The 12500-nt window shown below is 42.5% G+C and overlaps 2 protein-coding genes across 2 annotated transcripts in view; one reads left to right on the top strand and one right to left on the bottom strand.

The window, feature by feature from the left end:
* Positions 1 to 214, top strand: part of bfsp1 (beaded filament structural protein 1) — a gene marked incomplete at both ends in the record, with an annotated part of 14784 nt that extends 14570 nt beyond the window's left edge. Inside the window, 2 exon segments of the mRNA XM_080449580.1 lie at positions 12 to 111; positions 114 to 214. Coding sequence (XP_080305706.1) covers positions 12 to 111; positions 114 to 214 — 201 coding nt within the window.
* A 4333-nt stretch (positions 215 to 4547) lies between these two features.
* Positions 4548 to 12500, bottom strand: part of pcsk2 (proprotein convertase subtilisin/kexin type 2) — a 59334-nt gene continuing 51381 nt past the window's right edge. The window contains exon 13 of the mRNA XM_080449391.1: positions 4548 to 5072. Within this exon, the coding sequence (XP_080305517.1) occupies positions 4586 to 5072 (487 nt within the window). The 3' untranslated portion in view covers positions 4548 to 4585. The remainder of the gene's footprint in view (positions 5073 to 12500) is intronic.

Genomic DNA, 12500 nt, shown 5'->3' on the forward strand with positions numbered 1-12500 from the left:
CCGGGCCCCAGAGACGCCGGCCCGGACCCGTTCCCCCGCCATCCCGCCAGAGGGAACAACAGGACGGCAGCTTCCCGCCGGACACCATGAGCTACGAGAAGGTGGAGGTGCACCCGTGGAGAAGATCTCCAAGGACCGCAGGGTCAAAGGCTACGAGAGGACCGCCATGGTGGTGGAGACCATGATCGAGAAGACCAGCAAAAAGAAGCCCTGAACTTGAACCCGACGATCAAAAACCCCCAAACCCCCAACCCCGCCCCCGCCCCATGGTCTGGCTTCACTGACCACAAGACAAAACCGAGGTGTTAATAAACCAGTGGTTCTCAAACTTTTTTATTTTATTTCAAGGACCCCCAATTTGGTATAGGCCACGGACCCCCATAACTCTTGACAGGGTGCCAATGCGGAAACAATGCGGAACGTCTGACCAATCACCATTTGGTTCCTGACTATCGGCCATTTTAGCTGGGGACCCCCTCAAGGTCCCCGAACCCCACTTTGAGAACCACTGTAGTGCACACAACCACAATGAGATGCTGCTGTTATACGCGATCAGCCGGGTCTGCGAGGAAGACCAGACAAGCCAACGCTTATTATTAACGACCAAAACGCACATTCCTACTCTGTTTTTCCAGCGCGCCTTTTTTGCTTGCACTTCACTGGACTTCACGTCCGGCATTCTGTTTATTTCTTTAATTCATTTTTAAGCCGGTTTCCCCAAGTACTGCTGTTGTTATTATCCTACTCACGCTCATGCCATAAGACCTTTACTGTCTGAAAAACTTGGAAGATATGAAGCTACACATGCCACCTCTAAATGATATTTCAAAATAAAACAAACTATAAAAAGTCTACAAAAATAAATAAAAAGATGAAGTTGTGCCACCCTTCCAACTCTGCCTTAGAAAGAAACCCCCCCAACTCTGCCCCCCTCCATGAGTTCATTTGATCAATTGGATGCCACTGCCTGCCCCCTTCACACAGTTTTGCTGTGTTATCAATTTGCTTTGATATTGAAATTATATTGATCAATAATAAAAAAAAAAAGATTCAAACATCAGGTGATGCCTCAGTTTGTTCTGTTTGATAGCAAAACGATACATTCACACATTCACACATTCAGCACATCATACAATAAATAATGGCAGTTATGTGGTTTTTTAGACATGATGCAAATTCAACCGATTATTTTTTTCTTTTCAACAAACATTTGTTTTACATACTATACCAGGGGTCTTCAACGTTTTTCAGCCCAAGGACCCCTTAGCTGAGAGAGAGATGAAGCAGGGACCCCCCAAACAAAAAATTGTGTTGCAGATTAAACTTTTTCATAGATTTCATAGACTCGACCTTTCATTCTGTACTTGGTCTGCTATTTTTTCCCTCTACACCAAACCTCTTTGCCAAAAAATGCCGATCTACAAGCCGCTGCGAGGCGTTGTGAGCTTGTAGATCTGCACTTTTTTGGCTAAAGTTCTTCTCAGAATAGAGATGCTAGTTTTCAAGTGGTTTAATGTACAAAAAATGTAATCCCATCATACAAAGATTTGGCGGCCCCCCTGCAGTAACTCTGAGGACCCCCTGTTGAAGTCCCCTGTACTATGGCTTTAAAGTGGTTGAAATAATCCCCTGGCTCATGGAGAAAATCAGTCTGCATGACGCAGGCTGCCTTCAGACTCTCTCTCCCTCTCTCTCACCTCTGGGTGAAGAGGTGTATATTTGGAGTGCTGCAGCAGGCTGAGTACTCATCCATTCTTCATCAGGTGTTGTGACCTGAAGGGCCTCGCTCTGTCCTCTACACTCTGAGTAATCCACTCTCCTGTTCAGATGGAGGAGGAGATGCATGGAGCCGTCGACAGAGGAGTGAAAAAAATTAGACGTTATAGATAGGGGGTAGGGTGGCAGACGCTACTGGAGGAGATAGTGAGAACCATATAAAACATGTTTTCACTATATAATACCAGCTAAAAACATTAAAGGTAGGGTAAGGGTTATTCTTTGGTTAAAATAAGTGTTAAATAGCTCTACGTGTCATCACCACGGGGCGTGGCATAGTAGCTGCAGACATATTGGGGGTAAGAGTAAATGTTAAGTGAAACTGTTTATGACCCACCAAGATGTCCGTCACTACCAAGTGACACTTGTTGACGCCCCGCCCCCTTCAGGATTTTTTGCTACGCACTATAGAGTGTTTGTTAAGTAACAGGAGTCTTCATGTCTCTCCAGCTCTCCTGATTGGCTGAAAATGTGTCATCCACCTGAAAATGTATTTTCTGTTTATTAAAGAGCTGGAGAGACAGGCAGACTGTTACTGAAAAAAAATCGATAGCAATGATTACTATCAGAATAAGAATATCACTTACCGTACCTTTAACATAACAAGTTATGGTATTTTGTTTTCTAGATACAGTATGTGAAGGATATGTCCAATTATGCAAAATAAACACAGAAGAAAATACATACAAACAGCAGAATAGTACTGCTTGCTTATAAAGCAAAAATATACCAGAATTAAGAAACACAATATATAAAGAGTGCCTTCGTACCACAGATTCTTCTTGTTTTAGAGTGTAGAGAGACAGGAAACCGAGGTCAGAGAGAAATAATACAAAACATGATGGGAGTAGGATTTGAACTCCAGTCCCCATGATTCACAAGGAGCAAGGAGTCCGTGCACTAACTGGCCACCAGGGGGCCCCAGTACCATTGATTTATTTATTGTTTCCCTGTTAAGATGTGAGCTGTGATGGATGTTGACTTACCATTGCTAATGTTCTTCTAAACCAAGACCTCAGACCATAATTCTCTCTCTCTCTCTCTCTCTCTCTCTCTCTCTCTCTCTCTCTCTCTCTCTCTCTCTCTCTCTCCTCCCCCCCATTCGACCTTTAACTCGTCTTTTCAAGCAGGTGCAAATCACTCAAGTGCTTTAACAAATAGCTGAATAGATTTATTATATAGTATAATACGCCAAAGATTATGAAATATGCTCTCGAGGACTAGTACAGGCTGCAAAATGAATCTCACATTCCTTTCCGTTTTGTCTTTTATAAACAGTGCATGTCACAAAAATATAAACAGAAACAAGTATCACTGCTCTGTTTTGCGAGATATTAAACTTTAAGTAGAATGACACAGAAGAAATCATTTACAGTCACAAACTGTACAACAGTCGGCTAAACAGGTGCAGGGCAGGAAAAGCATGATAGGGTGTGGATTATATTCTGGTTCTATGTACAATTTAGTAGAGTGTATAAACGAAAAGAAAGAAAGACAGAAAGAAAAACAGACAGAAAGCCAAGTGATATGCATTTGTCTTCTCTATCTAGAACATGTTATCTGAAGCTTACACTTTTATCATGATCGGATTACAAGAAACATTCACTGCAGGTGGAGGGAGTAGGAGGCTAACTGAAACCGGGAAAAGAGTTGGGGAGGAGGGAGAGGAGAGGGGGTAGACAAATGGTTGGACGAGAGGAGAGATAAGGAGAGGTGAACGGGAATAGGGTCTGTGCATGACTGGAGTTCCCTTTTCTACCATCTGGTATAAACAAAGATATTCAATTACTGAAGATACACCATCCCAATTAGAGCCACTAGAGGCGAAATGGTAGACAAATCCTATGTCTCCTTAGTGGGCGTCGGCATCTGACGGCTGAGCTAGCGAACGTCCTATGTTTACAGAGAAAGGTCTATAATAAAGTTGATTTCCTTCTGATTTGTCTCTCTGAAAAAAGACATTTTAGTATGAAAATCTTGGGAAGATTGTGTGGCTTGTGACGATCGGGTCCAATATTTAGTTCAGTGACCATGGAGCTAAAGAATGGTTCAGAAGCTGTGTTCACGTTCACTCTTCCATTGGAAACAATAGACTCCAACCTGCTTCCAGTTTCCTAAAAATGTGGCCACCTACTCCACACAGATACGGGAAGTAAACCGGAGAATGCATGTCTGTTCCGGTTCCGTTTCTCATAGCTTCATTTGATTGGCGAACCAGCAGATTTGAACCGGAAACACACGACACCTTTCACATAATGTGCTTCCAGTTCAAAACTGCTGCTGAGACAATCAAATGAAGAAAACTGACCCGGAACAGGATACTGGAATGCCGCCTTGGAAAAGAGAACTACAAGTCATGCACAGAGCCCATGAAACGAGTAGAGTAGAGTAGAGTAGAGTAGAGTAGATTAGAGTAGAGTAGAGTAGAGTAGAGTAGAGTAGAGTAGAGTAGAGTAGAGTAGAGTAGAGTAGAGTAGAGTAGAGTAGAGTAGAGTAGAGTAGAGTAGAGTAGTAGAGTAGAGTAGAATGTATTAATTGAATACACAGGACCACAATGGAAACAACCCCTCAGGGCTTTTTGTGTTATCCTTTTAGCATTCTTGTATAACTGTACCTCTGTACCTTTTGCAAACTGTTAATAAAGTATTCAATCAATCAATCAAAGAGGAGAGGAGAGGAGAGGAGAGGAGAGGAGAGGAGAGGAGAGGAGAGGAGAGGAGAGGAGAGGAGAGGAGGAGAGGAGAGGAGAGGAGAGGAGAGGAGAGGAGAGGAGGAGAGGAGAGGACTTGGCCAACATGCGTTCCGCTGTCTAGTTTTTGCTCATCAGACTCTTGAGACTCCTCTCCACCGCCTCGTCCAGCTCCTCCTCCAACTCCTCCTTCTTGGACATGGCCAGCTTGGACTGGTAGTCCCTCACTACCTGGTCTATGTAAGGGGCACTTTGTGTTCCATGCAGCATGAGGGTCCACTCCTTCAGCGCGCCGTGCTGTGGCTCGTTGCCCTGGAAGCCCACCTCCAGGAGCCAGGTGCCGCGCGGGTCCTCGCCCCAGGTGTGGGAGGTCATGAAGGGCCACTTGTCGAAGCCCACCTTGGAGTCGTCGTCGCGGGGCCTCCGGCTGAGGAGGATGGACTTGGTGCCCATGGGCGACGTCATGTTGACGTTGAGGTCGCCCCGGCGGGTGGAGTTGACGGTGACCACGGCCTGGACGTGCTCCAGGTAGCGGACGTAGTTGTCCTTGCCCTGGCAGGCATCCGTGGTGATGGCGAGCACCAGCCTGTCGCCGGACTGGATCTTACTGGTGGGAAAAGGGGGGCGACACGGAGAATTTTAGTCAGAATCTATGGAGAGGAGATGCAGCGTCTCATTTGAGACCATAAAGACCTGAGGTCGATTCTAATAAATGTATTTTGAATCCTGACAGTTTAAAAAAAAAGCCTATGTTACTATATCAGTGGTTCTCAAACGTTATCATGTCAAGGACCCCCAAAATGATATGTATGTGGACCCCCATATCAAAATATTTTGTTCCAGGGATCACCAGAAGCAAAGATTTTAGTACAAATGTGCGCTTTAAAAATATATATATTCAAAGATTTGCACATATTTTCATGATTTTTGAAAAATAGCAGATCTACAAGCTTGTATATCTGCTATTTTTGAACAGCCAAAGAAATTGAAAATGACACAGATGCGTTCCCGGTCTTAGTGGGTTAAAATGGGGTCCTATACACATACAAAATGATATACAATACACAATACACACACACACACACACACACACACACACACACACACACACACACACACACACACACACACACACACACACACACACACACACGTACGAATACAGTTAGCTTGCTCACCCTCTCCCACCCACACCCTCAACTCATTTTCAACAAAGAAATGGAGAATACAGTACAGTGACCTGAATCAAAGTCAGGAATAGCATGTACAGGTCGTTTCAAGATACGAATATAAGGAAATCCTGAAGCGGCCAAGAGAGGCAACAGATCAGAGAGAAAGAGGAGGAGAGAGACGCGAGAGAGACGAAGAGGAGGAGAGAGACGCTTCATGTACTCCACTTAGACGATGAAACAGTGAGGATGGACGCACAGATGGGTACATTTATTTCATTTATACGTTTATTTGGACGGGACAGTGCATATTAATGTGAAAAACAACAGTAAAAAAGGCCTAGTTTTGACCTAAATGTAGATGTGAAATACGCAAAGCCTGAATATTCTGTCTGCAAAGACAGATCATTGTTAATGGGGAGAATGTTGGGTGCATCATAATTAATGCAACAACTACAATGAGTTCTCCTTTACTCTCATCGCTGTGAGAGCCCATTCACTGGCAATCCCATCCAGATATCATCTGGACTCCATGCATTTGAATACAAACGAGGTGGAAATATGAATGATTTAGTGATTCATCATTTTCGCGGACTTAATCAATTCAATCCGGGAACGCATCTGTGTCATTTTAGATTTCTTTGGTTATTCAAAAATAGCAGATCTACAAGCTCAGAGCGCGGAACCGAGTGCCGCACTATGAGCTTGTAGATCTGCTATTTTTGAAAAATCATACATTTTGTGCAAATCTTTGATTATTTTTAAAAGCGAACATTTTTAACTCAAATCTTTGCTTCTGGGGGTCCCTGGAACAAAATATTTTACAAATGTTTGCTTTAAATAAATTATGTTCAAAGATTTGCACAAAAAAAAAATCACGATTTCTTTGAAATGCTGCGTTATGAGCTTGTATATCTGCTATTTTTGAATAGACAAAAGAAATCCAAAATGACAGAGATGCATTCTCGGAATGAATGGGTTAATTGGCAATGATGGAGGGTTGCAGAGGCCAGAAGGCCAACAGAGGAGGTCAGGGTACTTCACCATGAGAGAGCAGAGATTTTGAATAGTTAAGGATGAATAATACAAAGATGAAAAAATTAAGAATAGGGGTTCAATAAAAACTATGGAAAGATTTTCAATATTCAATATTCTATTGATAAAGAGTGCCTCGTTGACACTTTTCCCGGTTGAAAATACATAATCATTTGTCGAGCATCGCGGTTGTGCAACAAAGGAAACGTTTTCACATGTATACAATGTATATAAATCTTTAGAAAATAGCATAGCTACTAGCTCTGTACTTGAGTAGATGTACTTAGTTACTTTCCACCACTGGCTGTTGTCACAAATTGGACCATCTCACAAGTACAGCTTCTTTTGAAAACATGAAATAGCTTTTGGAGAAACGGCTTTGTGTCCAGAGCAGAACAGAACAGAACAGAACATTGGCTCTGGGACTCGTGGTGCTGCACTCAAGTAGGCCTACAATTTGCAGGCGCTTTTACTTTTTTTTACTTAAGAGCATTTCCATTTTTCTATACTACTTTATACTGCTCTACTCCACTACATCGCTATAATAACTATGATGTAATTTTTTCCTTTTTGTCTTTGAAATGTAGTGGAGTGAAAGGCATCCAAAATATAGTATCCAAAATGACAAATACTCAAGTAAAGTACAGATACCCCCCCAAATAACAAACAAAAAACAGTACTTAAGTAATAAGTACAGTACTCAAGTAAATGTTACCATGCACCGCTGTGCTGTTGTGTTTAGAGAGGACGCACCGCTGATCCCATCTGTGTCGGTGATGGAAAGTGAGATGGAGAACCACAGCAGGGCAGGAGTGGACACACAGCACAAAACCTCTGTGTTCATTAGACTCAGAGAGAGTGAAAAATAGACCTTTACGGGTCCATTTTTATTCTCTTCCGAGTCAAAGTAACACCGAGGATTTTGACAGTGCAGAACAGGCTGAGAGGCTACGAGTGGACTTAATATCATTATTAGTCACAGCCCCACGTTCTCTGAACCATTACCGCCTTCTCAGATTAACCACCGGCGTCCTCTTTTTTGGGCATGTCACTATAAGCAAACACGTTCATCATTTCAGATGTTTGTATTATGTTTATCATTTAGGTCAGTGGTTTTCACCCTAAATTGATATACATTTGGCCGCGGACCCCCATCTGAAAATGTTTTGTGCCCCAGAAGAGAAGATTTGTGTTAAGAAATGCAAAATTCTACACTTTCAAGATTTTTCAAAAATGTTCAAAAATAGCAGATATATTTAAGTTCACAGCATGGCACGAAGTGACGCGCTGCAAGCTTGTATATCTGCTATTTTTTAATAGCCAACGTATACAATAATAGATAAAGGGGTGAAAATGTATTAACACCTTTTGCTGGGGACCCCCTGGAACCCCCTCAAGGACCACTGGTGGTCCCCGGACCACTGGTTGAGAACCATTGATTGAGGTCATTGGCAGGTGAACATTTCCAAAACAAATCACAATGGTGCTTGGGGGGCAATTAGGGGTTAAGAGTCTTGCTCAGGGACACACATCGACACATTGCTGGCCTGGCCGGGAATCCAACCTGGGACGACTAGGGCCTCTGGCTTCCCAGGTGGGCTCACTAACCACTCAGCTATGGCCGCCCCATCTGCCAGGCGGCCTCCTCCCAGTGGGACGTGCACAGAGGACCTCCCTGAGGAGATGAAGTGAAGGAGCAGCGGCTCTACTCCCCCGAGTCTCTAGAAGATGACTGAACTTCTCACCCTGTCTCTAAGGGAGAGAAGCCAGCCACCCGTCTGAGAAAACGTTGTATCCGTGATCATATTCTTTCGGTCATTCTTTCACTTCATGACCATAGGTGAGAGCAATGGTGTAAAGTAATTAAGTACATTTACTCAAGTACTGTACTTAAGTACAATTCTGAGGTATTTGTACTTTACTTGAGTATTTTTATACTTTTACTTCTACTCCACTACATCTCGGATCCAAATATTGTACTTTTACTCCACTACATTTATTTGAAAACTTTAGTTACTTGTTACTTCAGCCCTATATTTCGGCCATTTGAAAATAGCCGATCTACAAGCTCACAATGCGTCAGATCTGCTATTTTCAAAAGATTTTTATACATTTCCAAACTTGAAATGGGACATTCTGCATAATTAGTACTTTTACTTTTGGTACTTGAAGTATGTTTTGACGCCAATACTTTTACTCAAGTACATTTTTAATTCCGGACTTTTACTTGTAACAGAGTATTTCTACATTGCAGTATTGACACTTTTACTTAAGTAAACAATTTACCACCACTGGGTGAGAGTATAGGAACGATGATTGCTCGGTTATCGAGAGCTTTGCCTTGTGGCTCAGCTCTTCTTTCGTCACCACAGTTTGGTGCAGCGACCGCAATACCGCTCCTCCTGTTCCGTCCTCCCCTCACTTGCGAACAAGACCCCTAGATACTGAAACTCCTTCTTGTGGTGTAAGGACTCATTAGTGACTCATTCCCTCGTTTCCTGCTGAAAACTATATGTGGCCTCAGATTTGGAGACTCCTCATTGCAGCCGCCGCACAAATAAATACATTTATATTTGAAATAATAATTTTAAATCTACAAGCTCACAACGGACCATGTTGTGTGTGTGAGCTTGTAGATCGGCAATTTTCACGATTTGGGCTTCACGATTTTGGCACGCACACACACACGCGCGCGCGCACGCGCACACGCACACGTACGCACACGCACACGTACGCACACGCACACGCACACACACACACACACACACACACACACACACACACACACACACACACGCGCACACACACACACACACACACACACACACACACACACACACACACACACACACACACACACACTGCTGATGCTGAGCTGCTTAGGGCTGATTCACTGTCATCCATCCGTTTTGTATTAATAATCTAAATCAGCAAAGTAACAAGTAACTACAGTAAAGCTGTAAAATAATCATAGTGAAGTAAAAACGTGTAGTGGAGTGGAAGCATAAAGTATTGACAAAAGGGAAATACTTGAGTAAATCAAACGTACCTCAAAATAATACTAAGCACAGTACTTGAGCAGAATTCAATTTAGCTTTTTTTCTTATTTTTCCAGACTAATGCTATCCGTGCACAGCAGGTACGGTACGGAGCACACGTGGTCCTGCCATCAGATAATGGGGCTGGCGTATAATAATTATGGCATGGGGGTCAGTGAGGAGCAGGGGACACAGGGGAGACAGCCGATGAAAGGTTTCAAAACAAACCCAGGAGCCACGCGGCGGCGAGGCCACCACAGCGTTTTCCCAGATAATGAGAAGCTCTTCTCCAGCTCGGCGCGGGGGTCGAAGTGGAGCGGCGCCACGTACGGCACATAATATGAGACCGCCGCCGCGCTGTGCTGTGAGTGCACTTGTATTACTAATACTTTTGAGGGCCAAATGTCCCCCACAAACACAGTGGTGGAAGAAGTACTCACGCTTTTTAACTTAAGTAAAAGTATCAATACTGCAATGTAGAAATACTCTGTTACAAGTAAAAGTCTGGAATTCAAAAATTACTTGAGTAAAAGTACTGAAGTATTGGTATCAAAATAGACTAAAAGTACAAAAGTAAAAGTACTCATTATGCAGTATGTCCCATTTCACAAGTTTCCAAATGTATACATCTTTTGAAGATTTTAGGGCTGAAGTGGTTAATGTATGTTTTGTAATAATAATCTAAATCTACAAAGTAACTAGTAACTAAAGTTTTCAAATAATTGTAGTGGAGTAAAAGTACAATATTTGCCTCTGAGATGTAGTGGAGTAGAAGTAAAAGTACTGAAAATTGGAAATACTCCAGTAAAGTAAAAGTACCTACAATTGTACCTAAGTACAGTACTTAAGTAAATGTACTTAGTTACTTTACACCACAAACGTATACAGTACCACAAACGTAGTAAAATGCTGAGAAATAGACATTGTGAGGACAAATTGATGTTTAAAAAAAAAGAAATACAGTAGGGGTATTAGGCTTACAATTATGTTCAGGGGTTAGTTATGACTGATTTATACTTAGTTGCACGCCGGTGTCGTAGACAAAAATATTGCTGATCTACAAGCTCACGGTACGTTACAGCACGACATATTATGAGCTTGTAGATGTGCTATTTTCCGGCTTTAGGGTTACAATTTTAAAATGGCATTCATAAAATCACTGTTCTAAAATGTTGCTGTCCTCAAAAGTACAGTAATACAAACGTGTGTGTGTGTGTGTGTGTGTGTGTGTGTGTGTGTGTGTGTGTGTGTGTGTGTGTGTGTGTGTGTGTGTGTGTGTGTGTGTGTGTGTGTGTGTGTGTGTGTGTGTGTGTGTGTGTGTGTGCTGTCAAGGTGAGCCAGCTGTAATTATAGCTCCACCACATCAACACAGAGCTGAAGCTCCGCAGCGCTGCAGGCTAACAGTGGTTGATAACCACTGATTGTTGGTCTATAAAGCTTTGAATGGTTCAGGGCCAAAACAATCTCTCAAAACAGATTCTGCTAATACTGTAGCACAATCTGTCAGCACCACTGCCATAAACATGTAATGTTGTTATAGTAGGAATAAACACAGAAGCACCCGGGAGGAAGTGGACTAAGAAAGGGGAGGAGCCAAACTGAGTTCCTGTTTTACAGAAAAAAAGAAGTGGTGCCTCCAGAGGTTAAAAAAAAAAAAAAACACAACAGAGAAAATGACCATGTTCCCAGATTGGGGCCAAAATACATTTCTGATCTTGTGCGATATCATCATGAACCATCCAGACCTTTCAGGTCATCTGGGGAAAAGGTCTGCTTTCTGTCCCATAGAATCAAAGCTAAACATGGAGAAGCAGCATTTAAAGTTTTTATGCCCCACATATCTGGAACAAACTCCCAGGGCATGCACTTCCAACTCGCATCGTCCCCGAGTAGGCCAGTGCCCAAAAGTGCACTGGTCAGTATACAGTAATTTGTCCTCACTATAAGGCTCATTATAAGATGGCACAGTGTCTACTCGCTCTGTGTCATAGAGGAAGGCTGTGGACAGCTCAGAAACCCTGAGCCGCCTCCCAGAGGCATCATCAGAAAACAAGTTTGATTCCGAGATGTAGTGAAGTAGAATGTATCAAGTATCAAGAAATGGAAATTCTCAAGTAAAGTAAAAAACAAAAAAAACACAAACGTACCTGGGGATTTTAATGAGTTAGGGACCAGTCGAAATTTACATAAGGGGGGGCATGGAGGAAAATAGGGGAGGGTCATGCCTTTCTAATTTTGGTCCAAGGGAGGGTCAGCTAATTTTACTTTGAATCCAAGGGAGGGTCATGCAATTTTGAATTGATAAAATAGTCCGTTTTTTATATACCTTTTTAGTACAGCAGAACAGTGGTCAATGACCCCTCTCCATTTCAAAGGATACAAAGAATTCAAATCAAGTAACACCTTGTCTATTTAGAATCAATGACGGTCGTTAACAAGCCATCAACGCACAGCGAGTGTGAACGACCCAGTCAAATCTATTCAGCGTCTTAACGATGGTGGTTGAACAATTAAGCAAAACTTCAACAGGCGTTATTGGAGAGATGCATTATAAATAGGCCTACTATAACTGGATATTCATAATCATTTGAAGTAATTCTGTGCATGTGATTAATGTGGATCTATATGGACAGTTGTGTATAGATGCCTAGCTCCACAAGTAAAACCAGAAGCATCAGGCCATAATTGATAGCCTAATTTGTTTTATGTAGGCAACAGTGTAGTTGTAGTCACTGTAGTTGATAATTAAAAGGGCAGAGTGACAAAAGTTTTAAACTACTGGTTACCAAATAT

This window comes from Gymnoscopelus braueri (assembly GCF_963280865.1).
Source record: "Gymnoscopelus braueri genome assembly, chromosome: 14".
In the NCBI taxonomy this organism is placed as follows: domain Eukaryota; kingdom Metazoa; phylum Chordata; class Actinopteri; order Myctophiformes; family Myctophidae; genus Gymnoscopelus; species Gymnoscopelus braueri.